At 37.4% G+C, this 21,838-nt stretch overlaps 1 protein-coding gene and 1 long non-coding RNA gene across 5 annotated transcripts; one reads left to right on the forward strand and one right to left on the reverse strand.

Moving 5' to 3' along the window:
• The first annotated feature begins 1,096 nt into the window (after window positions 1-1,096).
• Window positions 1,097-4,053, forward strand: LOC147525118 (uncharacterized). Its single transcript, XR_015221035.1, has 2 exons — window positions 1,097-2,473; window positions 2,568-4,053. It is a non-coding gene; the product is annotated as an uncharacterized LOC147525118 (long non-coding RNA).
• LOC147525119 (uncharacterized) lies at window positions 3,992-17,451 on the reverse strand. Of its 4 annotated transcripts, none has more exons than XM_086605456.1 (8): window positions 17,080-17,451; window positions 16,873-16,990; window positions 15,600-15,715; window positions 12,932-13,051; window positions 12,692-12,781; window positions 5,059-5,210; window positions 4,540-4,609; window positions 3,992-4,416 (listed from the first exon to the last, which is right to left on the reverse strand). In XM_086605456.1, the coding sequence occupies exons 1-8, from the start codon at window positions 17,347-17,349 to the stop codon at window positions 4,264-4,266; spliced, it is 1,089 nt and encodes a 362-aa protein (XP_086461582.1). In that variant the 5' UTR covers window positions 17,350-17,451; the 3' UTR covers window positions 3,992-4,263. The 4 variants fall into 4 exon arrangements, with proteins under 4 accessions (XP_086461582.1, XP_086461572.1, XP_086461576.1 ...); XM_086605446.1 differs by having other exon boundaries at window positions 4,540-4,807; XM_086605450.1 differs by having other exon boundaries at window positions 15,600-15,727; window positions 17,080-17,439.
• Window positions 17,452-21,838: the final 4,387 nt, after the last annotated feature.

Genomic DNA, 21,838 nt, shown 5'->3' on the forward strand with positions numbered 1-21,838 from the left:
ACATCAACAAAGTTCGAAGTTTAAGAACTTTTTACCTTCAATGCATCTTCCACTGCTGGTGTCTGACGCTCATAAGATTGGTCAAGCTGCCGAGTAAAGGCGACGATCTGGCGGGTTAGTGATGCTACCTGCCTAGAAAGTTTGGCCATTCGCGCACGATCATACATATCCAGTCCATAGCTGAATCTGATACCAACTGATGTAGGAGTAATGCAGTGTTAGCTCTCAAACAATCTTATAAAATAATCGATCTCTAACCGAGAATCGATAAAAGTCGATCTTTAACCAAGAGTCGATCAAATAAATTGAATATAAACAAGAAGTGTATTTTTACAAACCCTAACATAGTCTTAAATAGGCGTCCAAACACTTAAACAAACAATGACTGAAAGATCCTTAAAGTCCACCGATTAAAATCCTTCGAAAATAAAAGATCTTACTAAAAATAGTCCAAAGGCATGCACCCCCTTTTGATAGGCCAAACTAAGGGCGTGCGCCCCTTTATTCCCTATCAACTAGTTAGACCAAATTCTTTTAATTGGGTACATACAACCCCAAATGACCATTCTTGGTATTACTATTACTATGCTTGGTATCGGTATGACGCTTACTTTTGATGATTTAAGAGGTGCTCTTGCTATGCTATGCCTAAGGAGTTGCTTGCTGGTTTCGTTCTTCAGTATTCGGTTTGCACTAAACCTTTTTATTTTAAGTACATTATGATTTCCTTTTTTTTTAGCTGCTTAATGTTGACTGTTGATAAATATATTCGAGTGAGCGGAGAGAACGATCGTGGCAGAAGTGGGGGTATGCGGACAAAAACCAAATTGGTTGGTTTTTGTCTGTATGTCCTCAACCTCTCTCTCATTTTTTCTTCACCCCCAATACCCTTTCTCCTTCACCCAACTCTCTCTCCCCCCGCAGCTCCGCTCACTCCCCACTGCTATACTAGTTGTATTTGGTTAGTTTTTGATGCTATATCTTGTTGAATGATCGATAATTACAAGTTTTCAACAAATATAGCGATATTTCGCGATACTTTGTAACTATTTGGGCGGTTGGGTGACAGATTCTACTTTCAAGCTTGAATATAAAAACCTCAACAACATAGTACTTACTAAAAAATTTATCACAATGTCGACTTTTACTCTCCGTCCTCCCTCAATCCATTCATCACCCAAAATCTCACCACGCTCCACCACAAAATCATCGTTCCTTAATTTTAATAAAAATCTCACAACCCCAAACTCCCTTTCCTTAAAAAATAAAAATGTAAACTCTTCTCAATTCCTCTCACTTTCATTAAAACCTAATAATAATACCCCTCTAACCCCCATAACAAAATCATCACATATTTGCATGGCCTCATACCAAACAGTACCAGCATTAGACCGTTTGATATCAATCATAGCATATTTTATTCCATTCTTAAGTGGTTTATCATATGGTTATCATTTATTCTCATATTTCCCAACCTTAGAATTAATATTCAACCCTTTTGTACCAATCCTAGCATTTTATAAATCCATACCTGGCTCTAATTTATTAATATTTTTTGGTTTATATCTTGGGGTTGTTCGTGATCGTAAGTTTAAATTTTTTGTAAGGTTTAATGCTTTACAAGCTTTGTTGTTGGAGTTTTTAATGATTGTACCGTCGTTATTACATGTTGTTTTTCCTTATGGTGAAGGTTTTGGGTTTAAGATTATTCAAGTGGTGCATAGTGCGTTTTTTGTGGTGGTTTTGTCTTGTTTTGTTTATGCACTTGGGTTTTGTATTTTTGGGAAGAAACCTTATTTTCCTAAAGTTAATGAGGTTATTGACTGAGACTTTTTGCTGAAGATCAGTTTTAGAGTAATAAGTGGATTTATGAGTTGAAGAACAGAAGACTTGAAGGACATGGTTGTGAATGACTGAATGCTAAAGTTTGAGAAATGGGAAGTGCATGCTTAGATTCAGAATGTAGTGTAGTTAAGTTATTCAAAGGCAAAACATATTTATGAGTTGTAATGTTTAATGGAGTTGAAAGTTTCACAAATTTGCAATGTAGGTAAATGTTTCTTTTGTTTTACTTTGGTGTCAATGATGGATTGGTTGCTAGTGCAATTGCATTATTTTTTTTTAGTATGTTTGATATTTAGTTCTGATCCTAGTTGTGAATAATGTTAAATTGTTAAGGAGTCAAACTTGAATTCTCATATGTATATGTATATTGAGGCATGACAACTACACTTCCTTCCAAACATTGAGATTTCCTGTCGACTATATCATGTGGACTTCCACCAAAAATAAATTTGATAGTTCTGTTATTCTGTATTCTGTGTATTAATAATAGTGTATTTAAACAGGTAAATTCAAGAATACAAACACTGTAAATAACTATTTGAAGCACTCTCTAACAACCAATTGACGCCTCTTTGTAGTCACATGTACTACATCTGGCAGAAGGGGAGCAGCTAGAACACTTTACAGGGTAGTACAAATTTTCCCCGTTAAGTTATAGTTATCTTAAGAGGCTCTTAATACCATATTAACTTCTAACATACTTCCTTAATCTATGTTTGTAGGAATTGAAAAATCAAACAGCTAAATTCACCAGAATAGATTAGGTTATTCATACTGGCAAGGATGGCTCTTTTGTCGCACCAGAATGCATGGTGTGCTATGCCCATGCAAATTTCTCAATTGATTTGCTTAGATCATTGAAAGGCTTCCAATTGATGATTTTGGTCACTCTTGTTGAATCCATCCAGTGGCGGTTCAGGGGTGGTTAAGGGTTAGAGATTTAAAGAAAAAAAAAATACTACTTACTAGTTCAAAAAAAAAAGAGAGGGAGAATCATTTTAAACCTCGCCATCAGCCATAACAAATTGCCCCTGGGAATCACAAAGCCCCAACAAACTGTCAATCATTTACTCCATTCTCCTCCCATATCTTCTCTTTTTCATTCTTTTCTAAATGGAATATTCGTTGGTCCGCTCCTTTTCTTGTTAAGGGGAATGCTAGCTATACGGTTCAAGATGTTGATGGGGATAGTAACTTGGGATTGATTTGATTGTATACCACTGGAACCAGTGATTGGATGTGAAGTGCGGGGGCTATGCCGTGCTCATGGAGTCCCCCACTGTTAAGCATTCCTCGAGAAACGATGATGGGTGCACAAATGTCTTGCATCCGGTTTATGTTTGAAGATGGATCAGCAAAGGGAGTAATGGTTGCTTAGTCTGTACATGTAGTTGGTGTAAGATCTTTGAAGATCTGGAAGGAGTTCTAGGAGGTAGAGTCATGGGACTCATGGAGCATTGGAGCTGCCTTCTGCTTGTCTTTTCGTTTTGTTGAACAAATAGAAAAATAAATCTGATAACAGACCCATTAACCTCCATTTTCAACGACCAATTATTTAATTTTTCGTTTTTTTTTTACCTTGAAACTACATATTCTTTTCCTTCCCTATGGCCTATGTAGTCAAAGGCTCAAGCCTCACCCCAAGCGCCTCGCGCAGAAGTACTACATCTCCTGGGTACATTTCTGAAGGTTGCTACTATACCTGCTATTTGGGGATTTCTGAGGGATGATCCATAACAGTTAATCTTTTTGGTACCTTCAGGAGGTGCCCGCCACCAGCATTCTCTGACTTTAGGTGCTTTTGGAGGCCTGGCATCAAGTCTCCATCTTCTCAGTATAGCATCTTCACCAAGAGATAATACACCTGTAGCTCTAATGATTTTCCTAACCGCTTCACATCATTCAAGGCTTACTTCTTTTGTTGTCAAAAACAATACCAATTCTTTGAGGTATAACAAGCCATACTGACCGCTTATTTGGATCAAAGGTAAAATTTGGGGACCTACAAGCCTATAACTGCCTGCAACAGTCAAATGGCCTGCAATTTTCACTCGTTCTGTTGAGGTATAACATTGCTTGCTTTAGTGGAAAACTTGTAACCAGATGCCCAGATCACCTTGGAAGAACTATTCTGCAGAAAAGTGTGTCAATATGTAACATCAAATATTCTAGTAAGTCAATATGCACGTTCCAACTTCAACTACCAAATCTACAAATATAGGAAGTGTGCAAGTGCTCAATTGATGGGCAATGGCATATCATATTATAATTATTCTGAAACTCAGCTACAATACAAAGGAAAACATCCTGTCGAACTACACATAACGTTGCATAAAGAACCTCCCTCCACGCTTCAAATATTGCTTCTAGGTAGCTTAGTCCCTTCGGCATCAGTAAACAGGATTAGAACAACGATCGCTAGCTTCTAAACATACCCGAACTTTGAAGTGTTCTTATATACTCGGAAAAAACAGGAGAGTTCTTTACACTTTCCCAAATTCGAGTGGAGTTCCGTAACCACTCTCGCTCTGACACAGATTTTGCAAAGCTATGACAATGCATAGACAACACCTGTAGTAACAAAAAATAAATTTTTAGTTAACAAATTGCTGGTGTCCTCATTGAACCATAAATGACGCTCAAACACTTTGTTGAAATAAGTATAGGCACAGTATGTATATCTGGGTGATATACCTGATCACGGAGTTTCCCTAACATAGTATCAAAACTTTCATACTGAGCTGCCTGTGGTTCATCTTGATTCCTATATGGAAGCAAAACCAAATTCACTTCTCTCGAATCCAAATCTTCAGTGTTGATATTATGAGTCTTAACAGAAAAGATCTGTTCTTTTGGTATGCTTCCATGATTTAATCCCATAAAAGAAGAAAGACAGAAATATTGTGCAAGTGTCTTCCTCAGCTGCAAAATTTTGTGAGGAGCTGTCTCTTGATCTTGCAACCTAACACCAAATTGTCATCTGTGAGAATGTAAGGTTGAGTTGTTGCCATGGTACTATTGTCTATGAGCAGAACCAGGGGAAATTCTAAGAGGAAAATGCTGATTTAGTTTGGAAAAAAAAAAAAAAAAAAATCTCTTTTACCAACTCTGTTCAGAATTTTACGCATGAACCATTAAACTTTCTAAAAAGAATCCCTTACATAGTTGGAGAGCTGTACAGTAGTATTTAATGGTTAAGAATTTGTTACTCACTTTGTATGCACAAAAACTGGAGATGCCAAATAATCTTCGCCATTTCTTCGCAATACATCATTTAGTTCCTTTTCAGTCCCCAAATTAGTCCCCTGGGAGTGGGAAGGGGTTAATGAAGACGGATCTGGTATGCCATGCTTCAACAAGTCAGCCTACAGAAACAAAGAAATTGCATTATACAATATCCGACGGTTAACGATTGAAATTCAATATGTGAAACACAAGGTCAGTTAAGTTGTCAAAGGACTGACCCAGAAGCAATGACGAATGGAACCACTTGCAGGGTGTCCCATTCAAAAAGTAGGACAGTTTGTTTTATTTGAAAACGATGTTCTCCGTGTTAAAAGGGTAGAGCTTTGCCCTTACATGATTAATATGTAAGAAAACATTAGATATTCTAGACACTAGTCAAGTACTCAAGTCAAACAGATAAAAATATTTTTTTCTCAATCAACAATCAAGCTTTCACATGCAAAGCAGAATTTTGGAAGGATAGGATTTTAATTGTGAATTCTTTGGGAGCAAAAATTTGTTCCAGAAACCCTTTTTCCTAGCAGTGATGACGGCATGCAGATAAACTTGCAAATGCACTAGGCTTAATCTGGTAAGCTAGTGAAGGACATAAACTATAGAGATAATAACAAATTGAAATTTAACAAATTCATGATAGTCATTAAACATTCAGAAACCCTACCTAAGCAAAATGATGTAACGCAGAAAAAGATTTCAAGTAGAAAACATATTATAGGTAATATTATGTTATTTTAAGATATTGATCATGATTTGTCTTAACTGCAGCCATAAAGAGGTAACAGGTATGAATCAGGCAGTTGGAGATGTGAGTGTATAACTATGGTGGCTAGAGAAACAAGGGAAAGTTGGAGACAGTATGAACATTTTCCAGTGAGTGGTGAAAAAAGGGTCTTCTAATCTAATCCTTGTTCTTGATACAACACTAACCCAAGAGTAACAATCCAGCATCAGAGCCAACAATCTTAGATTGATTAAGGGATTTAGGGCCCAGAGAAGGTTAACTTAATACATATCTCATAGCAAAATTCTTAAATGCTTTGAGACAGTGTCAAGGTTAGGGGTACACAAGCAGAAAAGCAAACTTTTTGGGTGTGTGTGTGGGCGACTAGTTATCCCGACAGATTCACAGGTGGCATTGGTTTGTTGTGCAGCTACTCTATTTTTCGATTTATCTAGGACTCCTGGGTCAGAGACCAGGTCAAGTCCTACTTGGGACCCTCTTATCGAGAACTTTTGCAAGAGATATGAAAGGCGACAATGACATTTCTTTTGAGAGGAGCACGAATTATTTTGATCAAACTCAAAAGTACCCTGTGTCCCTGTCTAGCCTTCAGGTTTACAGATGTCATTCTGCAGTCTGCCCCATAATCAGGCCAACAGGATTGAAAGATTGTTAGGTAATTTCTTGTCAGATGATTTTGAGAACCATAGGTGTGATTAATTGCTCCATAAAACTACTCTTAATCAGAACATGAACGATTCCAATCCACACACAAAATGCTCAAACGAAATGTCTTCTGTCCCCTCATGCACCTTAATGACCTCCTCTAAAGAAGCCCCAATTCCCTCAAAAGTGTCTTTTGTTTCTTCCAGCCATAGTCCCCACAACACGGCAAAAGGAACCATAGTCCAGATTACCCCCCCTTCTGAGTGAACATTTAAATTCTAGGAGGCTAGAAGCAACGTCACCGGACCTAGACACGACCCAATGGACTTCTGAAATCAGAATAAAAGCACTCCATATGCTCCAAGAGAAAGGGTACAACATGATGTATGGTTAACAGACTCACCATCGGGCAAAAATAAAGGACAGAAACTGATCAAAACATCCTTGAAGCGACTTTTTTAAAGGTTACTAATAATTAAAAGATGACCCAAAGAAGCACATTAACAAGAAAGCAACCCCAGCCACCTCTTCTTCCAGCAAGCTCTTCCATTCTCATTGCTGAGGACCCGATCTAATCTGGCTCACTCGATTCCCCACCAAAAAAAAATAATAATAAAAAAAAATGAAAAATGAAAAATTGTTTTGCATATATATTGTGAGTGCCGATAGATATTGGCGACAGAGTTAGTCAACTGGTTTGCACAAATGTTATTGATTTTGGGGCATACATTAATTGGACACGTGAAACTGTGTGAAATCAAGTGGGTCAATCTTTCCTAATTGACTTTCAATTTCATGGCTATTCAAGACAAACTTTCTGCTTCACTCACTATTATTTTGTTCCTTAAACAACTTGTAATTAATTGCAAATCCATTTGGCATTACTTGTAAATGTCTGACCTTTATGGTGTTCATCCCCAGGCACGTTATTGGCAAAGCATAACTGCCACATTTCCGACAGTACTCAATATTTTACCATATCAGCGAACGACTAAGTGACATGCGGCTCTCCCCACTGTGCCACTACTGACATACCAACTTTTTCTATTCCCACCATTTCAAATTTAGTTACTGTTAATCTTAATGATGGTAAGTTCCTCTTCCTCTTATAGCCACATCAAATTGAGACTTTTCTTATTGGCCAAGATCTCTACACGTTTGTCGATGGCTCCACCCATACCATGCTACAACCTGTGTTGCATGGGTACGGGACGGAGTGTCTGGTTTGGACACGGGTACGACGATTTGGACACGGCGAGATCTGAGAATTAGGGTACTGTTTTGCTTGTGTCCGGGTGTCCGTATCCGTGTCCGCACGACACGGGTACGCGATACAGAGGAAATTAGGGCGTACCCATGCAACAGAGGCTACAACAAATCCAAGATATAACGTCAAGCTACGTATTGACAAAACACTCATCTTTGCCTCTCCCCAATTTCTCATCCTCCATAGGATGTCGAACTTCCACTGGTGACTAGTCTCATCTTCAAGAGCAATTTTCTTAAAGATCTATTGTAAACGCTTACCGGATTTGGAAGAACCTAAGTGAGATATCTCGTGGTACCCGTACAGTCTCTGAGTAACTTCAAGAAGCCAAAACTTATGTTCATGATTTAGCTGCCATTGGAGGATCAATCACAAACAGTTACTTGATCATTGATGTTCTTCGCAGTCTTGGCTCCAAGTTTGATATGTTGCTCACTACCCTTGTATGATCAAGGCTCTCATGAGCAGTAATCAGCAAGTCAAGCCAGACCACAGAGAACAACATTAACCAAGTCATTGTTGGTGACCGGTTAACATATACATCTCCATGAGTTTTGGCCTCCTAAAGATACTCAGAGGCAACGCGAGTACCACGAGATATGTTGTTGAGGTTCATACAAATCTAGGAGTGCAAAACTAGAAGTGTGCAACAGAGCTCTAAAAAAACGCTCTTGCAGCAAGACTAGATAGTAGCAGATATACGACAACCAATTACAAATGACACAATCGGGAGATAGAGTGGCAGCGAGAGAATAATTACCAGTCTTGTCAGTGCATAGTCGGACAGTATACGTAGTGGGCATGAGTGGGAGCAATCAAAAAACTTGTAGAGATCTTGCCCAATATGAAAAAACTCAATTTTAAGTGACCAAGAGGAAGTAATCATCATTGAGTTTTTTTACGATAGCTATATTTCTAATAGTAGGAATCTAAGTTACATTGACACGGATACATGTGCCCGTATCCGACAATGATACAACAAAATATGAAAAATTGAGTTATGTCACATACACGGACATATAGGATACGTATCTAACACGGAATTTGTTATAAATATAGCCTGTATCCATGTAAATTAGGTAGAATATAAAATGTTGGTACTGTCGGTGGTGCCACAGCGAGGGGGGGGGGAGGAGAGATAGATATGATTTCAGTTGACATGGTAAAATATTCAATACTATCGGAAACTGTATAACTGAAAGTGGCGACTATGTCTCACCAATGATGTGGAAAACAATAGGGGCAAAGTTTGAACGTCGTGAGAAACTAGGTAGTCAGCACTATTGACATGGTGCTTTGCCAATGAATTTCAGCAAGGTCTGACCAATGTTTTTGAAAAACACCTTTAAGCCTCTTGAGGCTCGAAGCAAGCATCAATATTTTTCATTTTCACTTTTATACTTTAATTCATTTAGTTTTATTTTTATGCCTCAAATGCGATATCCCTTTTTTTTTTTTTTCACTAATCCTTAAGCCTCCAACCCCACCGCACTTCTTGAGGCTCCCTCAAACCCTGACAGAGCCAAAGCGCCTTGAGGCTATCTTGTGTTTTTAAACCATGATAGTGAATAGCAGCACGTTTGTTTCTTTCAAGAAACAAAAACCAATAAGAGATTGACCCCATGCTAATTCACACAATTTCTTTTAATTCATTAAAGTTTGCCACAACCAATAACGACTGTGCAAACTAACAACTAATTCCAATTGGCAATATCAATTATTGTTAATTGTATATGTGCAAATCCAAAATTGTTTTTTACAGGTCTCTAGTTTAGGATACCAATAACGACTATCCCTTTTAGCCAAGCTTAGGATGGCCTCTAAGATCACCAGTAAGATAGAAAGCAGGAGGTTCTTGAACCTTGAGTGCATTTTAACCACTTCCTAGGCGTAATGATAATCTTGGCCCTTTTTTACAGTTCATGCTGATCCCATCAATGGCACCTCAAGCATCCGTGAAGACACATGAAGAAGCTGAAACTTCATTCCATTTATATAACAAAGATCAAATGCAATTTCTTTTAAATAGATTCAAAAATGAAAATTGTTTCAACTTAGACTTCCGATTTCCGGAAAAACCTAAAATTTATGTTGAAAACACTATCGTAGGGTTGTTGTAATTTCCTGGGTATTCCAGTGGTAGGGGTGTGCTGATGGAGGTGGTGGTTGGTTGAAAAGGAAGGAAGTATAAACCAATAACAATTAGTCGTCGAATTAGTTCAACTTAGTTCAATCCTAGGGGCCCAGGTTTTAATTCATATTCACATTTGATAGGAGCCATTAGACTATAAAAGTTCTTTGGTCTCGATAAAGTCATGGATTGTTTTGGAATTTGATGTGAAAAAGGGGCAGTTGAGTCATTTTAAGTAACTAGACAGAAGCTTAACGGTCAACCAAAGTTAACACCTTGCAACAAGTAGATGGTGTGCTAAATTTGATTGGATTGGCAATGAGAAGAAGAGAGCTTATTGGAAGAAGCAGTGGCTAGGGTTGGAAGAGGATGTACTCAAACTGATGCTATGAAGAGAGTGTAAAGTCAGTGTATTCTTCTCTCTTTCAAGGTACTATATATATAGCCTTCTTTGGTTTGCAAAAAAAGTATGTATGTATGTATATAGGGGATGGTTATGTGAACTCCACCACTAAAAATAAGGAATTAGAAGCTGATTTTTGGTGGAGAAGGTCTCTACACAGTAGAGATCAACCTCACAAAACATCAACTCATTTGAAGATGTACGACCTTGTCAAAAATCGTTTGGAATGTTATGGAATTATCCAATGGTCTAGATTATTTTAATTTTGATATGACTTTTGACGAGGTTAAACAAATTTAATTGAGCTAATTTTTTGTGGGAGTGATCTTCATTATAAGATGTATACCTCCACCAAAAATAGGCCCTCAATTCATATCGTAGGTCCAGTTTTAGGGGTGGAGTAACTTTGGAGTCACTATAAGGTGGAGTTCATATAACCATCCCCGTATATATACATGAAAATCTTGGAAGACAAGCAACATAGAAACAGAAAAAAATAACAAAACAAAATAAATATGACACACATGTTATGACCTATGTGTATCTGATGAGAACATTAGTCGAGTCTGTCAGTGTCATAGGTGTGCGCCTATGTTCCCTCTACATGTTATGGGCGTGAGCCCCTTAGTTGAGTCCAAGCCCATGGTTCGAGTCCATTAGTTAGTTGGACACATGTTGTGTTCCTATTGGTTTATGCTTTCTAGGTTTACTTTAAATAACGGGTTTGTAGTTAGGGTTTCAGTAGTTGTGTTTATGGATGTGATTTGTGATTGAGAGATTCAATAAAAGAGTAATTTTTAGGTCGTCTTTTAATTGTGTTTCAATTAAAGTGTAAATTCAATTAAATTGAAGCTTCTGCCAGTAAGATCTATATTATTTGGTATCGGAACAGATTAATTCCAGGGGTTACTATTTACGATACTGTTCACCGAAAACACTGTTTGTGAAACACTGTTTATCGGCCACTGTTCACCCAGGTTACTGTTCACCGTGATTTTTTTTTTTTTTTTTTTCGAAAAGTCAATTTTTTTTGTGTTGTTATGATGAATCACAAAGCAACTCAAGGTCGTCCTCCATCCATGGATATTCGCATGTCTCGTTTAGAAGAAAGCATGAAGAACATGACACAGATGTTCCAGAACCTGATGGAAGCAAAGTTTCCAGTCCAAAGAAAGGTGCAACAACCACATCCACCACCACAGAATAATGGTTCAGTGGCTAATACTGATGATGCATCTCAGGTTGATGGTTCAATCCCTCTTCTGAACCATTTTGCGCCTACAGATCCAGAAAACAACGGAGAGAACAGAGTTGGCATGAAAGATAACACCAACAGAGAACCTCCTCTCAATGAGGAACGTGAGGGTGTACCCCTCAATGATGGCGCCGCTCGGCTGCCGGCAGGTGTTGAAGCCCCCCTATTGGGCGCTCCACCAATCTTTGATAAGTATGAAGATGAGTCTCTTTTTGATAAGTACGAAGATCTGATTTGGGAAAAATTTTGTAACTCACTTTGACAAACGAAGTGATTTGTTTTTCAAAAACCACGATTGCAGATTTGGATTTCCTTAAAGAAAGTCACATATGTTGGTGAAGTTACAAGCCTTCAAGACGAGCCATTGGTACCAAAAAAATTTGGTGCATCTTTTGGTTATTGTTTTCATAATCTGTGTGCAAAAGCATGTTGTGGGTTACTAATTTTAAGCCAGAGAACCTGCTACAAAGGAAAAATTCATGGTCAGATTCCTTTCAACTGGGTATTGGTCGATTTCCTAAAGTTTGTGGACGTGGTTCTCTTTACCTGAAGTTTTTGTTAATTAGAAATTCGATGACGAATTTTTTTCGGTTGGAGAGAGTGATGTAAAACATTAGTCGAGTCTGTCAGTGTCATAGGTGTGCACCTATGTTCCCTCTACATGTTATGGGCATGAGCCCCTTAGTTGAGTCCAAGCCCATGGTTCGAGTCCAAGCCCATGGTTCGAGTCCATTAGTTAGTTGGACACATGTCGTGTTCCTATTGGTTTATGCTTCCTAGGTTTACTTTAAATAACGGGCTTGTAGTTAGGGTTTCAGTAGTTGTGTTTATAGGTGTGATTTGTGATTGAGAGATTCAATAAAAGAGTAATTTTTAGATCGTCTTTTAATTGTGTTTCAATTAAAGTGTAGATTCAATTAAACTGAAGTTTCCGCCAATAAGATCTACATTAGTATCCTTAACATTATGAGCATTGTTGGGATATGTTATAATTTCTTTTTCCTTCTTTATGTTGCATTGTCGTTTTCATGTAACGTAGGATACTAGGATGTAACATTCTACAATATCTTACTGATCCAAGTAGCACAAAAGATCCCAACATTTACCAACAAAAAAACCTAACCAAAAAAAATAAAAGGAAAAGGAAAGAAGCATACCGTCAGCATCAGATGCCACATATCAGTGTCATAAACGCCTTCAGTCACTACCAACAAAACATGACAAACAGATGCTAGAAAAACACCAAGCTAGAACAGTTTCATGCAGCACATCAGAAAAGGGAGTATGTTAGACATGCCAAGGAGCTTAAAAGTTCTAACAAGAATATATATACTGCTTTTGGTTATTTTGATGAGCAAAGTAAATGAAAGAATGCAGTCATCTTGTTGGAAAGCTACCTGAATACCTATCAGCTCATGAGCCAGGTCAGCTGGTAAGACTTCACCATTTAATAAGGAAATTGTGGATGAACCATCAGGCCGCATCATCTCAGCCAAAACAGAAGGACTAAAAACAGGCTGCATAATTAAAATTCTTTTATTAATTAAAAAAGAAAGAAGAAAATACATTTAATGTATTATTTTTACTTTATTAATATATTACTCCCCTTTTTGAATTATGGAATTATCCTAAAGCCCATAAGAGCATGTGCAATGCAACTTGCGAAACTCCTTGCAGTTTAAACTGCAAGGAGTTTGCTCCAAAAACACCATGCAACATGCAAGTTGTCAAAAACCTTTAAAGCCCTTGCGGTTTGGGCCCTTCTTGTGTAGGTCCCAAACAGGTATAGGCCCATTACCGGTCCAAGCTTAATGTCTTATCCATAATGGGCCCAATTTAAGCCCATGCATCTCAACTCTAATTTAGCCAAGTGGCTCTGCTTTAATTAAGCCCAAGCAGCTCAACTGTAACGAAGCCCCAATGGCTTAGCTCCGTTATAGGCCCTATGGCCCAGCTTCATTACAAAAAAATGTCAAGCCCGATCAAGGTAAAAACCCAAGTTCAGGGATATCAATAAATAGAGATCCAACTCTAATAATGGAACTACATTGCTTGGAGACTCTTCTTGCTCCCTAATCAGAAATAGCTACCCGGAGTTCATTCTCACCATCCCAGACACATCAACATGTTCATCTCTCTCATCTATATTGTTTAGTTCACTTTTTTCCCAAACACTTACCCAGTGGAAGGCTCCTTCATAACTTGCAAAACTCCATTCAAAGCTCAAGTGCTTGATGGAGGACAAGGACAGGGTTGGGAATTAGAATATTTAAAATCATGGTCAATCCGCTAAATATTAAAGCTAAGTTACATTGACATGTATCCCTATCCAACACGGTATACAAAGTTTCTGACAAGGTGAAATATCAAAAATTGAGGTAAACCACATACAATAAGTGTCCGAGACGGACACGTGGATACGTATCCGACAAAGATTATTTTTAAAATATGTTGTGTCCATGTGGCATAGTATTAAAGCAAAATGGATAACGGATCACCTTCCAAAAGCCATTCGTTGGACTATTTGGAGAAAACACAGTAAAAGTATTTTTTCACATTTGGCAAGGGACCTCACTAGGCTCATAAAAGTATTAAGAGTTGCTCTTTGTGAGGGTGAGAGCTTGTGGTGTAGTCATAAGGATTAACTTTCCTAATTTTGTTTGCAATCGGGATGCTTTTGGGGGATGTAGGTTGATTCCTAATACTCTCGTGGCTTGGTTTTGGGTCTGCTTTCCTTTATATCTTGCTAAGAGAGAAGTTGATAGAGAAGTTGATTGGATACTATATACTCCCACCTTATAGTATGTCACTTCTTTATCATTAGGGATCAATTTTTGTTACTTTTTTATCGAGGAAATTCAAGTTATAAAGATAACAAAAGTACAAGCGGGCCACATAGAAAGGAGCCACATAATGCCCAAGAAGATTCCCTCTACCTGGTTACAAGCCCTTTTAACAGTACAAGAATATCCAAGCTCTCACGGACCCGCAACCAAGCTAGTTTCGACTCGATAAGCCTTTTAGTCCATTTTTATGTAAGTTTAGGGGTTTTAAGCTATAATTAGGTACTTGTAATAGGAATAAAGTAATAGACATAATATTATGAAATTATATTATAAAATTGCTACTGGTTTATTGATTATAGAATTACAAACTCTCCATACCCTACATAACTCACCCAAATTCCATTGTTTTTCAATTCAATCTTCTTCATCTTAATTATATCTCTCTTTTGAGGATCTCCAAATCCCTTTTTCTCATTTTCTTCATAAAGTTCCATAAGCATTTGGAGGATCCCTCACCATCAACTTGGCAAGCCCCTCACAATTCTTGTCTACCAACACCCTCCCCCCTTTCTTCCTCTCCATATCTCTACAACCACTTTTCTCTTGATGCTTGATTTATGAGCAAGATGTGCTTGAACTCCAAACCCCCCATGTTACAAGAAGAATTTCTTCTTTCCATCCACACTACCCCAAATGAACCTCAAAACAGCTTCTCCAATTTCTCCAATACTATTAACAACGAGAACAAAGTAAAGTAGAAATTAGGAATATTAGACAAAGTGGACTTGACCATGGCGCATATTCCGCCTTTGGATAAACATTTTAACATACAACCCATACGCCTAGAAGTAACTTTTTCAATCACCTTCCTCCAAATGGCTATGGACTTGATTTTAGCTCCCAATGGCAATCCCAAGTAGGTCGTAGTCAGGGTTTCAAACGTTACATCCCAACACATTTGCAATTCCCATCAAGTTGTCCACTTTCCCAATGCCATAGAAGATGGACTTGGACAAATTAATTTATCAGGTAAGGTTCATTTAAATGAGTTGATATTTGTGAGGATGATCTGCATGGGGGGATGATCCTCTCCACCAAAAGTCGTCTTTAAATTCATCGCATAGGTCCACATTTTTCAAACACACACAGACACACACACTTACCCTTCAACAATTACTTTTGACTGAAAATAGTTTCATGGCATTGGACAGTATCTAAACAGAATTAAGGAGACCAATGCCATAGACCAACGAGGGAGGAAGAAAGGTGCAGTAGAAACCTGAGTGTCAAGAAGTATCAGCCGCTCAGTAGAAATCCTCAGCTCTATACCAGCAGTACAGTGTCGTGCCACTGTTTTAGTTTCTTCTGACTGTGTTGCAAAAGGTGGCAACATTCCTGCATGATAGCCTATTTATATCATCTTCAGGACAGAGTAGATAGTTTAAATGTAAAACCATACTAATCTATTTTCACCCCAATAATAGAAGTTTACAACATCCTAATTTCTTTTTCGGGTTAATTAGTGTTACCCCACCCCCCCCAAATACACAAAAAAAAAACACGGCCAACCCAGGTTGACTTTTTTTTTGTGTGTACTTAGGGGGAGACCCTAATTTCCCCATCTAGGGGGGGAATCCTAATTGGCTCATCTAGTGGGTGTAATACTAGTTAACCCTTCTTTTTCCATCCAAAATAATAAAATATAGTGTTTGGCTGAGAAGAAGTTACACACGTATCTAGCAATCCATCCAAATTGCAGTAAACTGTATTGCATCCATTTGTAATTAAAAGAAAAAACTTTAAAATCACTCGATAACTAATCTTGGCCAATGTTTTAACTTTTAATTAAAGAAATGATTAAATAATTTCCATAGGCAAAAGTAATCAATCATTTTGATATAAAAAATTCATGATCAGTGAAAAGACAATGAGATTTGTTTCTTGAGACACTTCTTAGTTTAACTATATAAAAAATCATTTAAATCCTTTTGTGTTGTTGTTCCTAACCAAATTCTAATCAACTGCACAACAAAATCTGTAGTTAAATACCAGAAATCAGTGTTGTTGTTGAGATTTATAAATGACAAACTTGAGTACAAATCGTGCTCATACTCTCGCCAATATCATGGCTCATGAGCCACATTCAACACAAAGTAGTGCTATTAAGGGCATTGACACTGGCTAGGCTCTGCTAGTGGGAGCGCAAGGGATGACCCTAGTGCCTACTGCCTGGGCACACCAAATTTCCTAAGCGATTTTGCCTACATCCCCGCAATTTTCCTCACATTTTCTACCAATAATTTAGTGGAACCTTGATGATGACTAAACCATCACTAACAAGTTTGACTGGTGACAATTCTGCAAATCCAAAATATCAACAAGTGGACGCTTGTGTCCCTTTATAACAGCAAACATTAACCTCACAACTCCCTGTCCGACATGTTCAACTACCTCTACTGCTTAAACCCCAAATCCACTTAATTGGAGCAACCACAAGGCTATTATTCAAGAGTATTGAAAAAATTACAATGAAATTGATCAACAAGACTTACCAGCAGAGGAGGATGCAGCATCATGGAAGCCGTAAAGTTGGTTCATGATTGTTGATTTGCCAGAACCGGGAGTACCAATCACTCCAATTACTTTAAAATCACTATTCTCCGTCAAATACTGCCCAAAAAAATAATAATAAATAATAATAATAATAATAATAATAGTAAAATGAGAAAATAAATAAATAAAAGAAAAGTTATTATTACGGGGAGGATTTTATCTATGTGGAGATCCCAAGAATCTGGGGAGAGAAGATTGAGAGATGATGGGAGACGAGAACGAAGAGTGGCGGCGGCGGCATACGAGGATGACTCAGTTAAAAAAGAAGAAGATGATGATGATGATGATGATGATGATGACGTGGAGGATTTTGCTAGGAGGATTTTCGGAGCAATATTATTAATATTATTATTGTTATTGTTGGAAGAAGGAGATGAAAAAGATGGGTTTGAGGATGCAGCTGTTTCTGAACCCATTATTACTCCGAATACTCCCGCCAAATCTACTCTACTGATGAAAAATGGAAGACTGGACTACTTTTCCCACGTGTGTGTATTTTGCTTTAAAATCTCGATCTGAATCTGCAGATGCCAAAGAGATATCGACAGATATCGTACGCTGTATTGCTAAAAGCCTAAAAGTAACGCCTATATATCTAGTATCTACTAAAATATGCCCCGTGCGGAATGAAACAAAATGTGAAAGAGATAGATAAGTGTTAGTGCATTTTTAGGAGAGCTACCAAAAAAACACTAAAATTTTGAACCAAAAAAACAACAAACCGAAAAAACATCAAGCAACTTTAGGAACAACATCAAATTTTCGATATCAAACTACGCGGTTTTGGATAAACCGCGCCATATAGTCCACGCGGTTTTCCCAAAACCGCGCTATAGAAGCTTATCTAACAGGCCCAAGTCCACGCGGTTTTGCCAAAATCACGCAGTTTTCCAGACACCGCGTGCTATAACCATTTAACCCTCTTGGTCATGCGAGGTTCTCTTCATTTTTCATGTTCCCTTTCATCTAAACTCATCTCCTTGAGCAAAAAAAACACTACCAAAACTCTTGACGATTTTTCAATGGATCATTCATCTTCTTCTGATTCATCTTTTTCTGATTCTTCATCGAGCTCGAGCTCGAGCTCTTCAAATGATAACACTACAGTTAAAACTCGTAAATTAGTGGTTATTGTTCTACCTTTAGTTCGACATCGTCTGAGTTTATTACGTCAGCAAGAAGCGAAGTCTTCTTATAGACCATATGGTGGTTCGAATAAAGGAAGAAAATATAAGAATCGTTAGTACGAGACAACACTGGCTCATGTAAATGCTAACTACTTCGGCGCAAATCCTATATTTCGTGACCACGACTTTCGACGCCGATTTCGTATGGGTCAATCATTATTTACTTGTATTTTCAATCATTTTAATCATAATGTACCATATTTTCAACAAAAAATTAATAGTGCGGGTAAATTTGGAATTAACCCAAAAATAAAAGTAATTGCTGCTATATGAATGCTTGCTTATGGGACTGCAGCTGATCTAGTATATGATATGTTACATGTTGTTGAGCCAACTGTTCATGAATGCATGTACTATTTCTGTGATGGAATTATTAGAATTTTTAGAGGTGAATACTTGCGCAAACCAAATGTTGTAGATATACAACGTTTGCTTAAAGAGTTTGAGGAACGCGGATGGCCTGGAATGCTATGAAGCATTGATTGCATGCACTGGCAATGGAAGAATTGCCCATCCGCGTGGCAAAGGTCTCACACTAGCCATAAGCATAAACCAACAGTGATTTTGGAGGCAGTTGCCGATCGTGACGCGTGGATTTGGCATGCTTTTTTTGGAATGGCGGGTTCTCACAATGATTTTAATGTGTTTGACCGCTCACCAATATTTAATGATATAGTCAACGATGAAGTTATTCCTTGTAACTACACTGTGAATGCCCATCATTATGATATGGGCTATTACTTGACTGACGATATTTATCCTAATTATGTCACCTTGATTCAAATGATTGTTAAACCGACTATTGCACAAGACAAACATTTTGCAAATAAGCAAGAAGCTGCTAGAAAAGACATAGAGTGGGCATTTGGTATATTACAGTCGCGTTAGGCTATTTTAGCGAATCCGTGCAGATTATGGTATTTGGAGAACATGACTACTGTTATGAGGGCTTGCATCATTTTACACAATATGATTGTGGAAGATAAACGCGAAACAGATATCCTGCAGTATATTCCTGATTTGAAAATACCAAGTAGAAAAGGTGCATCTGAAGATCAACACCAATTTGTTCTATCTCGTTGGGCATCTGGTGTCAAGAGGGTTCGTTCAAAAGTTGTTCATGATAGATTGAATAATGACTTGGTCGAGCATTTGTGGAGTAGGCGTGGTCAGACTTGATTTCTATTTCTATTTGCACTTCATTTGGACTTTGTGTTTATTTATCGTTTCAATTTCTATGTATTTGTGTTCCAAGTTTATTTCTATGTATTTGTGGTTTTATGAAAGGATTTGTGTATATGAGAATTTTGAAAATACAAAGTAGACTCTGCCGAATTTTTTTTAGAATGATAAAAAGTATCAACTTTAAATTAAGGTAACTTAACTCAAATTAAAAGAAAATATTCAATTAAAATACATTCTAATTAAAATCAAAGTACAAACTCAAATTAAAGTACGTCATTAATTAAAATACATAAATTAAAAGACAAATTAAAATACTCAAATTAAAAGACATACAAACTCAAATTTAGACTATGCACTACTTTAACTACTACCAGTGATATTGCCAAGTCGATTTTTCATTTTTTATAAAATTTCTGCCCTTTTGAGTTGCCAAATTTCGCGCTCGTCTTCGGGTAATCCTTCTAATTTCATTCCTAGTATTTTCGCATCATTTTCATCTTCTCGAACTCGAAGCGCATCTTTCTTCAATTGAAGTTTTTCTTTTTGGATTTGGAGCTTCCAATCCATCGAACTTTTCTTCAATTGAAGTTTTTCAAATTCCATCTCATCTTTCTTCAATTGTCTTTGAGTTTCCAATTCATAGCCTTCTTTGGTGGTTTTAGAAAGTTCCACAAGAAAATCATTAAGTTTCTTAGCGGATTCCTCCAATTTATAATCACATTCTTCTTTCTCTTTTTGTTTTCTTTCTTTCCAAGAGACCTATCCTCAATCCCATGAACTTGGTGTGGATCATAATCCATTAATTGAGTTGTCACAATTGATACTGGAACTGATGAACCTCCTTCCCCACTGTTTGACTTCGACTTTTTGGTGGGATGCAAATCATTTCTCAACTATAGCCTCTTCCATTTGGGTGAGTCTTTCACCATATTATAGCATTGCATCCACTTCCAAACCCCATTATGCAACGCATATGCACTTATTGCTTCCTCAACCTACCAATTAAGCAAAAACTAAATTATAATTGAAAAATATATTTGTGAATCAAAATAACAAATAAAAAGTAAATACTTACCATCATATTGTCATTATAGCTACTTGGAGGAGATGCTTGAATCTTAGAAAGAATAGCATGAAACTTGTTGATATTAGCTTGAATGAGAGTCCAACGGTGTTTCATTCTCGTCAAGTTGCATTCAGTCATTCTTCCTAGATTTGCATGAAATGCATTTAGAATTCTAGCCCAAAAATCGTTCGACTTTTGCTCATTTCCTACTACACCATCTTGAGTAATTTGTAGCTAACTATTGGTGAGAGCAACATCTTATTCTTGTATCCATAAAGCCCCTCTAGATTTTGATTTTGGTTCTTGACTAGTCATTGTTGTTTTAAGAGTAGAGAGTAGAGAAAAGAAGTGAGTGTAAAACTATGGTGTGAGTATTTCAATTTATAGGGTTAGAAATATATAGTCGTTTTTTGCCCGTTGTTGTCATTGAGAGCACGTGGTTTTAGAAAAACCGTGCGGTTTTGCCAAAACCGCCATAGAAGCCCATTTAGCTAAATGGGTTTCTGGCAAACCACGTTTTTTTCTAAACCGCATAAGTGATTTGATACAGCACCAAACCTAGAACCAAATATTGGCCGATTTGGTATTTGGTTTGGTGTTTTCATCAACATGTAACTCTCCTGAAGTTGAAAAAACACCAAATTGCTCCCAATGTTGGTTCCTCCAAGCGCTCCAAGGGAATTATCAGCCACACACGTGTTATTTTTTCCACAAAAAAATGGCAGTTACACTTCGCACAAAATCCTCAAAATTCTAAATTTTACTAGTTTATCCCTTAGTCATAACTAGAAAGGAAATAAAAGGAAACGGAAACAAAACAAAAAATAGGAATCAAAATATAAAAAAACACGATGGATGCATTAAAAATAAGCTAACAAGAAGATAATATTATTGTTATTAACACATTTTTGTGGGAAGAAGATGAAGAAGAAATACACACGTTTGTTGGTTTATTCCACTATACATTTTTTTTTTTATAATTTCTTATTTTTATTTCCTTTATGGGGGACAAACTAGTAAAATTGGGAATTTTGAGGATTTTGTGACGGTTGTAACTTCCTTTTTTTTTGTGGAAAAGATGAGACGTGTATGGCTCAAAATTCCTTTGGAGCGCTTGGAGGAACCAACAGTGGGAGCAAAAAATCACTCAGATGGATTGACCCTAGCGAGTTATCTTTAAAGTGCGGGTGACTTCCTGGAATCGACTCACATCCGTGACCAATTTTCCATTTTTGCAATTCTGAGGGCTATAGTTAGACCTCAACCCGACCGAACCCGCTAGAGGTGCACTCTTCTCTCTAATACTCAAATCACCCAAACCCTAAAAAAAAAACTCAAATCACCCAAACGAACAAACCCTAAAACAAGAAAAAACAATGGGGAAGAGGAAGGAAAAGGGGAATCATAAAAAGAGGAAACAGAAAATGAAACCCCTTAATCCACCAAAAATTGACATGGAATTATAAC

Source organism: Coptis chinensis, chromosome 1 (assembly GCF_015680905.1).
Source record: "Coptis chinensis isolate HL-2020 chromosome 1, ASM1568090v1, whole genome shotgun sequence".
In the NCBI taxonomy this organism is placed as follows: domain Eukaryota; kingdom Viridiplantae; phylum Streptophyta; class Magnoliopsida; order Ranunculales; family Ranunculaceae; genus Coptis; species Coptis chinensis.